General features: G+C 37.9%; 2 protein-coding genes across 2 annotated transcripts in view; both read right to left on the bottom strand.

Annotated features, from left to right (window-relative positions):
- Positions 1-13167, bottom strand: part of LOC108095524 (integrin alpha-PS1) — a 54891-nt gene that overhangs the window by 24283 nt on the left and 17441 nt on the right.
- Positions 2323-3001, bottom strand: LOC108095525. The gene has a single exon (XM_017196643.2). The coding sequence runs from the start codon at positions 2846-2848 to the stop codon at positions 2405-2407; it is 444 nt and encodes a 147-aa protein (XP_017052132.1). The 5' UTR covers positions 2849-3001; the 3' UTR covers positions 2323-2404.

Here is a 13167-nt window from a genome sequence, read left to right as displayed (position 1 = left end):
TAACCCAAATTTAGTTTCATTAAACATTGTTTAAATACAAATTATAGTAAACGTTAAACCACTTATGTTAACCATTTTTTGAATGGAAGAATTTTTTCGCGGTGTAAAAAAAGAGATGATACAAAAGGAGAGAATCGAAAAAAGGAGAACAAGGAGCAGGGGAAAAGGTGAGCGATACTCGGTGAAGAGGGAAATGCCGGCAAAGGTAAACAAAACAACTGGCAGGCAGGTAAATTACAAACAGCAACAGATGAAGAGGAAGAAATGCCACAAGGCACTGAAAAAAAATTGGAATCACTTATAACATTCCATGTAATTTATAATTGTGTTTCGATTAAACTTAATTTTAACCTTACAACTTATTTTTTCTCTCTGCATTTTTCAGAGCAGAGAAAAGGATCAACAGATAGGTGCGACTGAGACAGCAAGAATGGGGGTCTTCTCCTTCATAATTTAGTGTTGTTTTTGTCTGGCTTTGGATTTGAATTTGAAAGAATTATGCGAGAGGGAGAGGGCGGAGGAGCGAGTGAGATGGGGATGCCGCCGGCTGACATGAACGGCCACACACGGTGAATAGTGTCAGGTGGGAAAGAGAGGGAAGTGGCGTGCCCCAAAATAATAGAAGGAGCGAAAGAAAGAGAGGGAGCGATTAGGAGTGGGCTCAGGATTTCCCAATTTCAACTCATAATTTGACACAATTTTTGCTGGTAACCACTTAAGTACAGTGGATCCTGTATAAGCTGAAAATTTTTGGTCATACAAAATACCTAATAAATGGTAAGAAAAATAGTTTAAAGTTCTATAAAAATGATTTCAATTTAATTTATATATATTTATAAATTAGCTTTGGAGTGTTATAAAATCATATTTAGCCAATGCCTACTTTATTTCCCAGTTGCACTATATGTTCGATTACGCCGTATTAGCTCATTTTCGATAAGATAAGGGCATTAAAGCATGATCGATGTTATAAGGCCGGTACTATCGCCGTGTTATCACTGTAATGGCCTACAAAAAAAAGGGGTGTTGTCGTTCCCTGTAAATGCGGGTTGTAAGTCGTATAAATTTTAATTATGTCGCCATAAACTAAAATGAAAACGACACACCCCTCCGCCCCCCAACAAAAAAACAAAAACAGCAACAAAACAAAAAAAAAAAAAAATAACATTTCTGCGTGCGTTGCGCTTAATGTTTTTATTTTCTTGTTTTTCGCTGTCTTTGTCAGTTTTTCGCTGGCAGTAGTTAAATTTTGTTTTATTCTTTTTTTTTTTTGGTGCTTTGCTTTTTGGTTGGTGTGCGCATAAAATTTGCATAAATTACATGCGTCGACACTGACAAGTAAATTCACTTTGAAGGCAGACAAACCCCCCCTTCAACCCCTCCTCCCCACAAAAATACCGCCGCCAGTGTTATTGCTTTATTTTTGTCACATTCAGCGGCAGTTAGTCGAGTGCTGTTTTAGGCCATTATGTTAATGAGTTTTAATTGAAGACTCTGCAATATGAGAATTTTATTTATGGCTGGTTTTTGTTGTTTTTAATTTCGGTTTCGAAAATATTTCCATTTAATTTTTGGCCTTATGTGGGCGCCAGCAGGGGGTGGTGGGAAAAAATGGAATGGGGTGGTTGGGTTGGCAAGACTTTTATGTGATCAGCAACATGTTGTCTGGGTTTTAAATTTCCATATTAAACGGAGTATGAGTTGTGTTGATGCCAAGTCGCAAAATTAAGCGGATTATGTGGGTGGAAATCACTTTTAATTTTTTGACTTGGGCTGGCAATTGTGAGGGATTTCACCCAAGGGACCAAAACCCTTATTTTATTGCTGAAGATAGAACGGAATAAGAAATCACAATCTGCTAGTTAATTCCCTAGAGACTAGTGATTAGTTAGAACAGGAATTTCACTAAATAAAAATGCAGAAAGGAAACTGAGGATTTTGTTTTTCTTAGAAGTATAAAAAGAAAATACGAATCTTTAAGAAAAATCACGTTTTTAGTGCTCAAACATGTTAACATCAGTATAATTAAAGAAAATATTTGCTCAATGCTGGTTACCAAATGCCAGCAGGAAGTTTGCAAAATTATCAGAATGAAATGCTCAAATGTTTTGTTCTTGGAATTGTTAAAAATTAGTTCAAAATATATATATTTTTACAGAAGCGTGTTTCATACTATTGGAATGCGATTAAGTTATAAAAATGATGTTCTTGCAAATGCTTTGAAGTATGAGATAAAACCTGCAAGAACCAGAAGAACTCTTTTGAGAAATATATGATTTCTTGTTATTAAATGCAAAAAATTATGAAATTCTTGGTTGGGTAATGCCCAAAATGTATTTTTGAAATGCTTTTAAACCCAAGATAAAATATATATGAACATAACTGTTATTGTTATTGTTAAATGTTATTGGTGAAAGTAGTTGGCGAACGCCTTTCGCAATTTCCCGAAAACACTCAGATTTCGGCCCCCTTGAGGCGGAGGGGGCGTGGCACCGGCCGGATCCTCATTGAGACGACCCACATGCCAACGGATGGGCATCCTGCCGGCAACCAGACGCTTGGCCATGAGGACTCCACGCTGCAAGTGCTCCTCGGAGGTGAATTGGATTTCGATGCCCCGTTTCCTTTGGCGATACGAGTACACTGAGCAGAATCGTGAAAATATCGAGATTATTGCTTTGTCGTCCCCGGGTGGATATCCATGGACGCTCAGCCACACGTTGCCCACCAGATCCTCCGAGGATCCCCGCATCCTGGCCCGCTCCACATCCTCTTCCGGCCAATCCTCGCTCTCACTTCCGCTTCCACTTCCACTTCCGCTCTCGCTCTGCGAACTTTCCTCACTCATTTTTCTTGTATTTTTTTCTGGGTTTTTCCGGGCTCACGAACGCCTTGCTTTGCCTATACTAAATTTTGAGGCTGAGGGGTTTTTCCAGGTAAGCTAAGTGGTTTTTTATAAAAAACAATGCCTCCTTTTCAGTGATTTTTTAATTACCTAATATGTTGTTCAATTCTCTTTTTATTTTTTGAAAAGAAGTTAATATTATATTTGTACACAAAAATTCGCTTGTACAAAAAAAAACTTTTTGCAAGCTTGACAAAATAAAAAGAGTTTTAAATTTCGCACGTTTGATCGTTTTTTTTTCTTTCGAATACGAAAAATTTTTTATAAAGTGTGGTTCATAATATTAAAATATATTATTGAATATGCAAAAATAAAAAGCCGAAAATGTAGTGATGAGAGATCGACATAAAAAAGCGAGAGATAGAAGGTCTGTGAGAGTTTGCAGCTGTTCAAACAAAAAACTCAACCTCAAACAAATGGGAACCACAGATAAGAGCTGTTGAGATATGTTTTCATTATTGTTCAATAAACTCACGTATTCTATTTTATTTATATCTATTTATATATAATAAAATGAAATTTTTTTTTTTTAGTAAACTATTAATACGGATAATTTCCAAAAATTATTCTGATATTTATTCCAAGCAATCTGTTTCATTTTCGTGCACTTTACGAGCTAACAAAAATCGCGTGGAGCTAGGGCAACATATGTCGAATAGATATAGCATATAGCATCCCAGATACTTCCTGCTTTTCCCCTTTATTTCTTTTTATTGTAAGTGGGTCAAACATTTGGGGGCCATGCGGCAGAATGATTTTTTTTTTTTTTTGTTTTTTTCTGATAGCCACTATCAGTGGACGGCAAACGAATAATGCCAGTGGATCCGAAATTATCATAATTGTTATGTCCATAGCGATTGAACTCTAATCCATATCGCCTCATTTTATGGATGGAATGCTCAAGTGTACTTATTACTATGCCCTCGCAGTTGTTTATTTTCGAGGGCTCTTCGTTTGTTGTTGCTGCGATCATTGGAAATTCATCGCATCCGGAGGAGGCAATCAATTTTAAATTCGATTCGTCTCGATTTGCTTTCAGTTCGGATTTTAGTTGGTTTACAAAAGCCTCCGCTGTTGTGGCTCTTCAGCGATTGAAATTCAAACGAAAAACTCACAAACAAGAGGCTTGATTCAAAATTAATTCTGGCTTTTGTTGTATACCAGGAATTTGAAATACATAATTGGGAGTCTTGTTTTACTGTATGTAAAACTTGTGTTTGCGTTCAAAATACATTTTACCAAATTAAAAATCAAATTCTAGAAAATATACGCCTTTACACATTTATTTTTTATTTAACATAAACAACTGTTTTTCTTCACTGGAACTTTAGCTAACCTAAAATAAATCCTATTAACAACTTTGCTAAACCGTATACAAAAAATGTCATTCATGGCTTATCTGAACTTTAAAAATTCCTATTTAGAACTGAGCAATAAAAACTTGAGTGTGGGTTTTTCATTGCTTAAAACTGCGATAAGCCTTAAATCGGGAATCAAAGCGAAATCTTACAAATTCGCCAGCTTTGGAAATCAATGGAAATTCCAACAGCTTCGCAAAAAGTCATAAACATTTGCAAGTTCATTAGGTCCGCTGACTTTTATGGGTGACTGTGATCGCCGAGCTTATCTGAGAATCGCCCACACAGATATTGAAATAATGAAACGCTGGATTACTCAAAAAAAAAAAAAAACAGGCAAACAAATGCATTAAGTGCATTCCCCAAATGGATTCAGATATTCAGATATACAATATCGGTTGGATTTGCAAGCCCTCTGTTTGCATATTGCTGTCTCTTTCGCTCTTTTCATTATCCCCATTCCCCTTGTCACGTTTCAATATATATTCATATATAGCATTTGTGTTTACTCTGCGAAATGGGGACGGAAAAAGAACCCACAACGTTATTAAAATCGAGTCCCAAACAACACCTAAAACCCTACACTGGAAAAAACAAACTTCAAAGGAAGGTTTTAAAAACTATTTTAAAGATTATGAATTACCAAAAAAAATGAGACTATTTGTAAGAACATTAAATAAGTTGAAGTAGACAAATAAATATGATATTCGAATATCTATTCTAATTTTAATATAATACCTATATCTACGGATTTTGATGGGTAAAATAATGCAATTATTGCCACAAGATCTTTATGATTTTGTTTATGGTATTTTAGTTGTAATATTTTAAAGCAAACATAGAATGCAGAAAATATAAAAATGTAAAAGGTTGAAGTTAATCTTGGCTGTTGGGTGAGCTTGTAATCTGATCACTTTGCATGCAAAAACTGCAAAAATTAATGGACTAAAATAATAAATATTTAAAAAAATGTATGCAATATACAATAAACATAAGAAAAACCAATTGAAAGAGGGTTTTTTTTTTGGTTGTGTGGCAGGCGTGGAATCTGATCTGTTTGCATGCTCAATTAACTCTGTGAATTCTTGAGCCGCCGAACTTCCAGTGAATTTGAGTGGTTTTGCTTAGCAGCATGGCTTAGTGGCTCGGTGGTGGTGGTGGTGGTGCATTGCTGCGGTGGTGCAGTGGTGCTGCATGGTGGGTGCCTGGTAAATTTATCGCTCTGCCAGAGCTGTCAGCCTGATGAGCGTCGACATGGCAGGCGAAAAAAAAAAACAAGCAAAAAACAGCGAATAAAGCACAGTGGCTGCTAACCCACTGCACCACCCGCTCACCCACTCACCCACTTATCGCCTCCCCCTGCCCCTCCCCCTCGATCGCCAGCACAGTGAAACCACTCAAACGCAACTACAACTGCTGTCCTGTCCAACTGAATGCTCGTTAAATGTGCTCAAATTTGAATTTCAAATGCGTTCGCCTGTTGCTGCCGTTGTTAACATTTTGCAGAAGTCACACACTGAGAAAAATTGCTGGCTATATAAATTGCAGTTTAAAATCAGATAATTTTCTGGTAAAGAATGCTCAATGGTTAAACAATTAAAAGTAGTTAAAATACTATTGTTTTGCTTCTCTCACAAAATCGCAAAATAAGTTACTGAGCTCAGACACAATTTAAAAAGAATTAAATTGGATTATATAGGATAATATATGATTATAAAGGATTATATCGATTAAATAGGAAAGAAAAAAAACTTATTGGAGTCACAAAAACTTAGGAGTCATTGTAAAATGACAAATATTTAATCATCAGTTTGCTTTCATTAGTTTTAAACACATTTTTCTCCTGTGCAACTGTTGCTGCTGCAGTTGCAATTTCTGCTGCAGTTGCATTTGCGATTTCTGTTGCAGTTGCAGTTGCATTTGCAGTAGTTGCTGTTTTGTGTGTGTGTGGCTGCCCCATCTGCCAGTTGTCAGCGGAAGTGTTGATGAATTTATTTGTCAAAATCGCATTAAGCGGTTGACTTAATGAAACCACCACCAGCCTCACCAGCACCACCAATACCACTACAACCACCGTGGCCATTACCACCGAAATGAGTGCCACCCGCACTCCTCGACTATGGCTATATATCTTTATGTTCCTGTCCCGATCCCTGTCAGTATAGTACTTTTCCTTTATGCGTATTTGTGCGCCGTTGATTGACATTTAAATGCGAACTGTCAGTGGGGTCTGGTATTCCTTTTTTTTTTTTTTTTTTTTTTGTTCTTCACTCATTGCATTGTTATTGAACTCACAATGAGATATTCCAACGATTGTGCCTTAATTAATCACAGCTGCAGCTAATGGGTTAAGCAGTACATACCTGAAAGTATAGGAAGAAACGTGTTCAATTAATATTTTGAATAGAAAAGCGGAGTTAGGAGTATTGAGTTCTGTTTAGTTGGCAACTCCAAAAGAATCACAACGGGAAAATGCAAATCTTGGGGGCAAAGCTCTTCTTTCTTCTCTTGTTTTCTTCTCTTTTTTTTGGTATTGCTGGCCAACGCAGCGGAGGCTAATTTAAATTCAAATTTAAATTGTTTGCCGTCGCTTTTTTATTGACAACGACGAGCTGCAGCAGCCACAGAAGAAAGAAAGCCAGGCTCTTCAAAGTGTTGAGTACACAGAGAATTTAAAGCTAGACTTTAAGTAACTTATGAATAAAATAATAAATTATAATTATAAAATAAAAGTAATATTGTTCCTTTAATTGCAAATAATAATAACTTCTTCGCAACAATAACATTTCATTCAAAATGTTTGAAATACAAAAACAATGTATGTTATTTAAATGATTTTTACAAAAATATCTTTCATTAAAAAGTAATTAAATGTACATAAAAAGGTATTTATTTAAAACCTAAATTGGTCAATTTTTAATTTCTTTTGTAATATCTGATTTTAAAAGTTTTTTAACAAAGAAAACGCTTCCATCTTAAATTCTGTTACGAAAATTCTTGGTAGTAATTTTGTAAGCCTGTTAAACCAATCAAGTTATACCTTTAAGTTCTTTTATCATGGAATGTAGCAATATCTTGGAATAAAACCACGAACGAAGGTCTCCCGATATCTTGGCCAGGATAAGATAGTGCTGGCCAAAAAGCAGTGGTAACATAAGAAAATAAAACCGAATTGCGGAGACAAATTCTGTGGCAGCACTGATCGTTGGATCGGAGATCGAAGTGGCATGCCGCAGATGCACGCCCCGTGATTCGCCAGTTTCGGGATTTTCCATGTGGCAGAATAATGCTGCAAGCTTTGAGCTTTGCACCCACGCTTTTTTTTTCTTTTTTTCCTTTTTTTTTTTTGCTGCTACCCACGCAATCGATAAACGCGAATAAATATTATTTATTTATAGTACACATGGAAGAACGCCCACTGGAATTGCGATTTTCCTCCAGGGACTGTCAATTAGGAGCGGTTTAAAATCCTTTGGGCAAACGATTACAGCAGATCTCTGGCGGAAATTACGAGTCCCTGGGGTTGGTATTGTAAAACATATAGCTGTCTGGCCATATAATATTTTGGTGTTTTGGCTAAGCACAAAAAAAATATTCATAATTGTGGTAAAAACTTTTGAGTCACAGCCTCTGGGGAAGGAAGTGGCTGTATAATTTGATTTAAGATTGTATGAAGGCAATTATTGCTATATGTCGCCTCTTGATTAGATTTGGAAATAATAGGGGAATGTGTGCATATATTTTCAGATGTATCAGAAATGTTGAACTATAGATAATTCATTCTGGGGAACTGGTGTCACTTTAGCGAAATATTTCTGGGAAACTGGTAATGAAAATATTGAATCTAATAAATGTTTTTAATCCGAAGTAAAATGCATTAATTCTTGATGGTTATAACTCCCTTTGAGTCAGGATATCTGTGGGTATTACCAACTATTGACGGCAGGGTCCACTTGGATCAAAGACCATCCCCAACCGCCGACTCCTATGGACACATACCTTTCCTCCCCTCCTCCCCCTTTCCCCCTCCCATCACGTAATCCCCTTTTGCTCCTTCGGCCAGCGGAATCGTCATGCATTGCCATTTTTGGTATTTTCAGCCAATTAGCGGCGCAAAGGCTTCAAATGTTAAGTAAAAGCGAAACGGGCTAACGAAACGTGGCCAAGCTCCTTGGACAAACGGCCCAGCGGAGCCAACTGGCCGGGCAACTTGCATTTTTAATGGTGCTGCCACAGGCGTAGGCAAGGGGGGTTTCAAGAGGGGATTGGGGGTGGGGAAGACGGCAGGAGCCGCACCAGAAGATGCTTAGCTGAACTCGCTCCTTGGAGATGACACCAAAAGACGTGACACGAAAAGAGCAAAAGTTCATAGAGTTCAATGGGATTTTCCTCAAAATTTGAAATATTTTAAGGATGAGAAACTATTAAAAAAAAATACATGTACGGTATTTTCCATTTTTACTGATTTGTTCAGGATTTTTCTGAATATATTGTATTTTTAAATTTCCAAAATTTTATAAGCTTAATATAGAGTGTTGATAGGGCTAAAATAAGACTTTTATAATTAGATATGTCACAGATAAGAAAGGAGATTAAAATATTAAACTGATGACCAATTTCGATGATGTTCTTTTTATTATGTTTGCATTGGTGAATCAGTCGGCACTAATGAGAAAATCATTTCCCATTATAAGCGATATTAGCATTTCATGAATGGAATGTTCTATTTGCGGCTGTCGAAATTTGCGGAAAATTACTCACGCACGCGGCTGACTCACATTTTCTCCTGATTCCCGTCATAATAACGGTAAACATAAGCCTACCCGATAAGATAGCGAAACTGGAGTAGCGAATAAATAGTTATACACGAGATTGTAAATATTTTAGCTTGAAATCCTAAGTCAATGTTTTGAATTCCGAAAACGAATCACGCGAACATCGCTGAGCTCGTTAGCGAAGTCCAATCAAATGAAATTTATGCGGCGGCCTTAGAGATCCTCCATTTATACTATACTATGCTATACTATACTATATATACTCGTGTATGCGGCTCCCTTCGGTTCCTCTATCTCTATCTCTCTCTGTCTCTGTCACTCCGCCCCAAATAAGGTCACGCCCGTTTGCAGGACTTTTAATGAAGCCTTAAATGTCATTGATGAAATAACTGCGCAAGCGATCGATCCATTGCGATCCATCGCGATCCGATTCGCAGCGATTCGATTGTCGCCGGCTGCTAATTAAAGCTGACCATCTAAGGTTCGAAAAAGCCAGGAACCCCTCACCCAATCCCCTTTCCCCTTCTCCATTCCCCATTCCCCATTCCGATTCACCATCTACTTCACTCCCCCCTTGGGTAATTGGCCAGATTTTCCTTCGGGCGACAGCGAAAGTGATGACAGCTCGACCTCAGGGGACACTTAGAAAAAAATGTACGGCTATATCCATGTATAACTACTATTTTTCGTTTTGGAAATAATTATATATAATCTTGATTTCAATGGATAAAACCATTTTTTTTTTAATTTTAACACAAAACAACTTAAAAAGCTGTGTTACCCTAAGTTAGACATCAAGTTCTTTCCTTTTTTGCATTTTAAATTTATGAAATTTTTTTGTAGTGTACTTATTTTTGCAACATTGTTTTTCCCCATTTTTCAGTGCATCTTTTGCAGGCTTACAAAGTTGGAGTTGCATTTGGTGCCTGAGGTTTCGAGTGGTTTTCCATCAATCTTGGGGGTGGCAGTCGAATAGCTCGCAGTTGGCTAATTGGCTCATTGGCCTGTGGCTAATGGATGTTGACGCTTCCGTCTGTGTCAACCCCCTCCCCTCGGATTTTCCCCCTTTTCCGATGGATTTTCCCCTCGATTGAGCGCAGACAAAGGGAAAATGAAACAGTAGCCTGCAACGATTTTGGTCAGTTGGTCAGTTGATTTTCTGTTGATTTCTGTTGATTTTGGCACAGTTGGCTGGGCAGAAAAAATAAAATACATTTCAAAAAGGGGCGTTGCAAAAGGGAAACGAGCGGCGAAATTCAGAGCTCGGAATCCCAAAAACAAAAAACCCCGCTTCAATTTCGACTTATCACGCCCAAAATCTAATCGTATTCCTCACTTTCCCGAATTTTATGTGTTTGACGACCTTGAATGCGCCTCGAAATTTGCCGATAAATTATGAAAGGAATGCGAGTCGCTTGTTGGAAATATTAAAAAAGAAATATTAAAGTCTGGAGACCCTAAGAACAGGAATAAGGAGCAAGGGAAAACAGAAAGAAGGTGCAACGCCCAAAGGCGAGAAAAAATACAAGAATAACCAACGAAACCGAAACTGGAATTGAAAAAAAAAAGGGGAGATACAGAAAAAAGAGGATCTTCTGAGTGGAACAAACTTCTTCCGAGGGAAAAAAGTATTTCGCAAATTACCAGCATCTGCATGTTAGCTTTTTTAACTACTAAACTGTTAAGATGGTCATACCTCATTGAGTATGGTAAATGGGATTTTAAAATATAGTTATACAAACTACTAACACAAATAATTTCTTCATATTACATATTTTCAAATATGATCTGGTTTAAAGATCAACCAAAGATTCAACCATTACACATATATATAAATATATTTCCTAAATTTTTTTAGAAAAAGTGCCGTTTTTAGTAAAAATATTTTGAGTCGTATCTCTATAAAGTCTTTATGTTCTCTTGGGGAAATCATATTTCTGATTTCCTAAGAGTTGCTTATGTATTTCGTATCCCTTAAAACTTTTTAGTTTTTCCTGGGATTTTACTTATAATTTGTATTGTTATTTTTTTATGTGCACCCAAGGCAGCGAGAGGAAGCAGAGTGTTGGGATTTATCAGCGGGCAAATGGAGCTATAACTCTGGAGCAGCCCGACCTAAAAAAGATAAGCCTTGATGGACAGGTGAGAGGAGGACGTAAAAAGGGGAGTGGCAGAGGGGAAGAGAGAGGGGGAAAGGAGGATCGGGAGCAATAACCACAGAGTGACAAGTCAGTCAGATAAAAAACGAAGCAGATAAAAAGCCGGCCAAACGACGAAGAACGATGAATCAAGTTGGAGATTCAAACGAAGAAGAAAGGGGAGGAGGGAAGAGGAGGAAGGGGAAGAGGGGAAGAGCGGGGGAGGGGAAAGAGAGAGAAAAGAAAACGAGGTGAGAAAATGGCTTGATGCATTTCCGTTTACAGGCAGCTCCAAATCGAATATGTATGTCGAATCCAGAGATTCATACGTATGTGTGTGTGTGTATGTGTGTGTTTTTCAAGGCTAAGCCACTGAAATGCAGCCAAGCAGGCAAAAGTCCGTTAGCAAAATACAAAAACAACAAAAAAAACACATAGGTGTATAAAACAAAAACAACAAATAACAAAAAAAGAAGAAGAAGCGGTGCTCGGTTTCTATTTGTACTTTCCATTTGTGTGTTGTCAACAAGAAAAAAAAATATAAGAGGAAAAAAAATAAAAACGGCAGCAGCAAGTTTGAGGCATTTTAGTTCAAGTGCAAGCTGTCAAGGCGAACGATGGAAATCCAAGGGGGATTGGGGGTTAAAGGGGGGTGAGGAGGGGTTAAAGTGGGGTAAAGAGAGGGGAAGGGGGATGCTGGGGGATACTGGGGGATCCCATTGCGAGCCATTCAAGTGGTCGACATCCATCCAATAAAGTAAAATGCTTGCGCAAGTCGCTCTGCAGAACGCAACACGGCCTCAAAAGTGAAAGACAGGCGGGGAAAATGCCAATGGAGGAGGGGTGATAAAAAGGGGGCGAGGGAGGGAGGGGGGCAACCTCAAGTGGCCAAACAAATTGAAATTGCGGCACGCAAAAACATCAGCCGGACAGCACAAGTCCCTCTCTCCTGTCTCCCCCCATCCACATCGCTATTTTTTCCGAACTTCACCCAAGTAAACACCGAAAAAAAACGTAAACAAATATGGCATTTCATTCATACTTTAGGAAACAACAAACGATGATCTTTAGAAATTTGTTTATTTAAGACCTTACATCTATATTTCAACATAAAGGTTATAGATCGTCTTGTACAAAAATTAATTGGGAATAAAAATAATGTCATATCAGGCATTCGAATCATTTTAAAGCTAAATATTCATGTCTTTTTAAGAAAAACTTCAATTAAATTTAAAATTCACTTATTATAAACTAAAAATCGAACTTTGTATGTATATAAAGGGATATCCAGAAATTTTGTGGGTAATCTAAAACGTGGAACTTCGGGAAAACATCATTTAAAAAATCAGTTTGAATTACACATTTTTCTTTAGTATTACAAAGTAATCAATGGCTTTTTTCTCAGTGTAGGCTGAGAGGGCCGGCATGCACTTCGTCATCATCAGCATTCATTAGCGTGAGCGGACAGGCATCGTGATCTGTGATCTGCGATCTGCAAACTGCAGCTAAAGCAGAAGCAGAAGCAGCTGTGCCTTCAATTGTGGACAGCCCTTTGCACTGAAAACAGAAAACTGAACACTGAATACTCGATACTGGATACTGGAATACGAAACCACTGAATACTCAGCACTGAAAACTGAATCCCGAATACTGTGCCACTGGTCATGAATGTGATGGCATTCATGACTTGCATCCGCATCGCCAACTTATTGAACGCGCCATCTGCAAAGTGTCCCATTCGCATTCGCATTCTGGATTCTGAACTCAGATTCCCGGAGAAACAACTTCGGATCATTTGCCAGCACTCAGCTAATTTTCCTCAAGTGAAAAATAAAGGGAAATGGGCGAGCGGAGGGGGCGGGGGAAACTGTGACCCCGACTGTGACTGCCAAGTGATTAGCGGGCTGTGAAATGGACAAGTTGTGATTGGAAGGCGAAGAAAGGGGACTTCCAGGAATGTGGAGAATGTGAGTGGTTTTCAACCAAAGGAA

The sequence above is a fragment of the Drosophila ficusphila genome, unplaced genomic scaffold (genome assembly GCF_018152265.1).
Source record: "Drosophila ficusphila isolate 14025-0441.05 unplaced genomic scaffold, ASM1815226v1 contig_198, whole genome shotgun sequence".
NCBI lineage: Eukaryota > Metazoa > Arthropoda > Insecta > Diptera > Drosophilidae > Drosophila > Drosophila ficusphila.
Note: the sequence above shows the minus strand (reverse complement) of the source record. Positions and strands in the feature narration are given on the sequence as shown.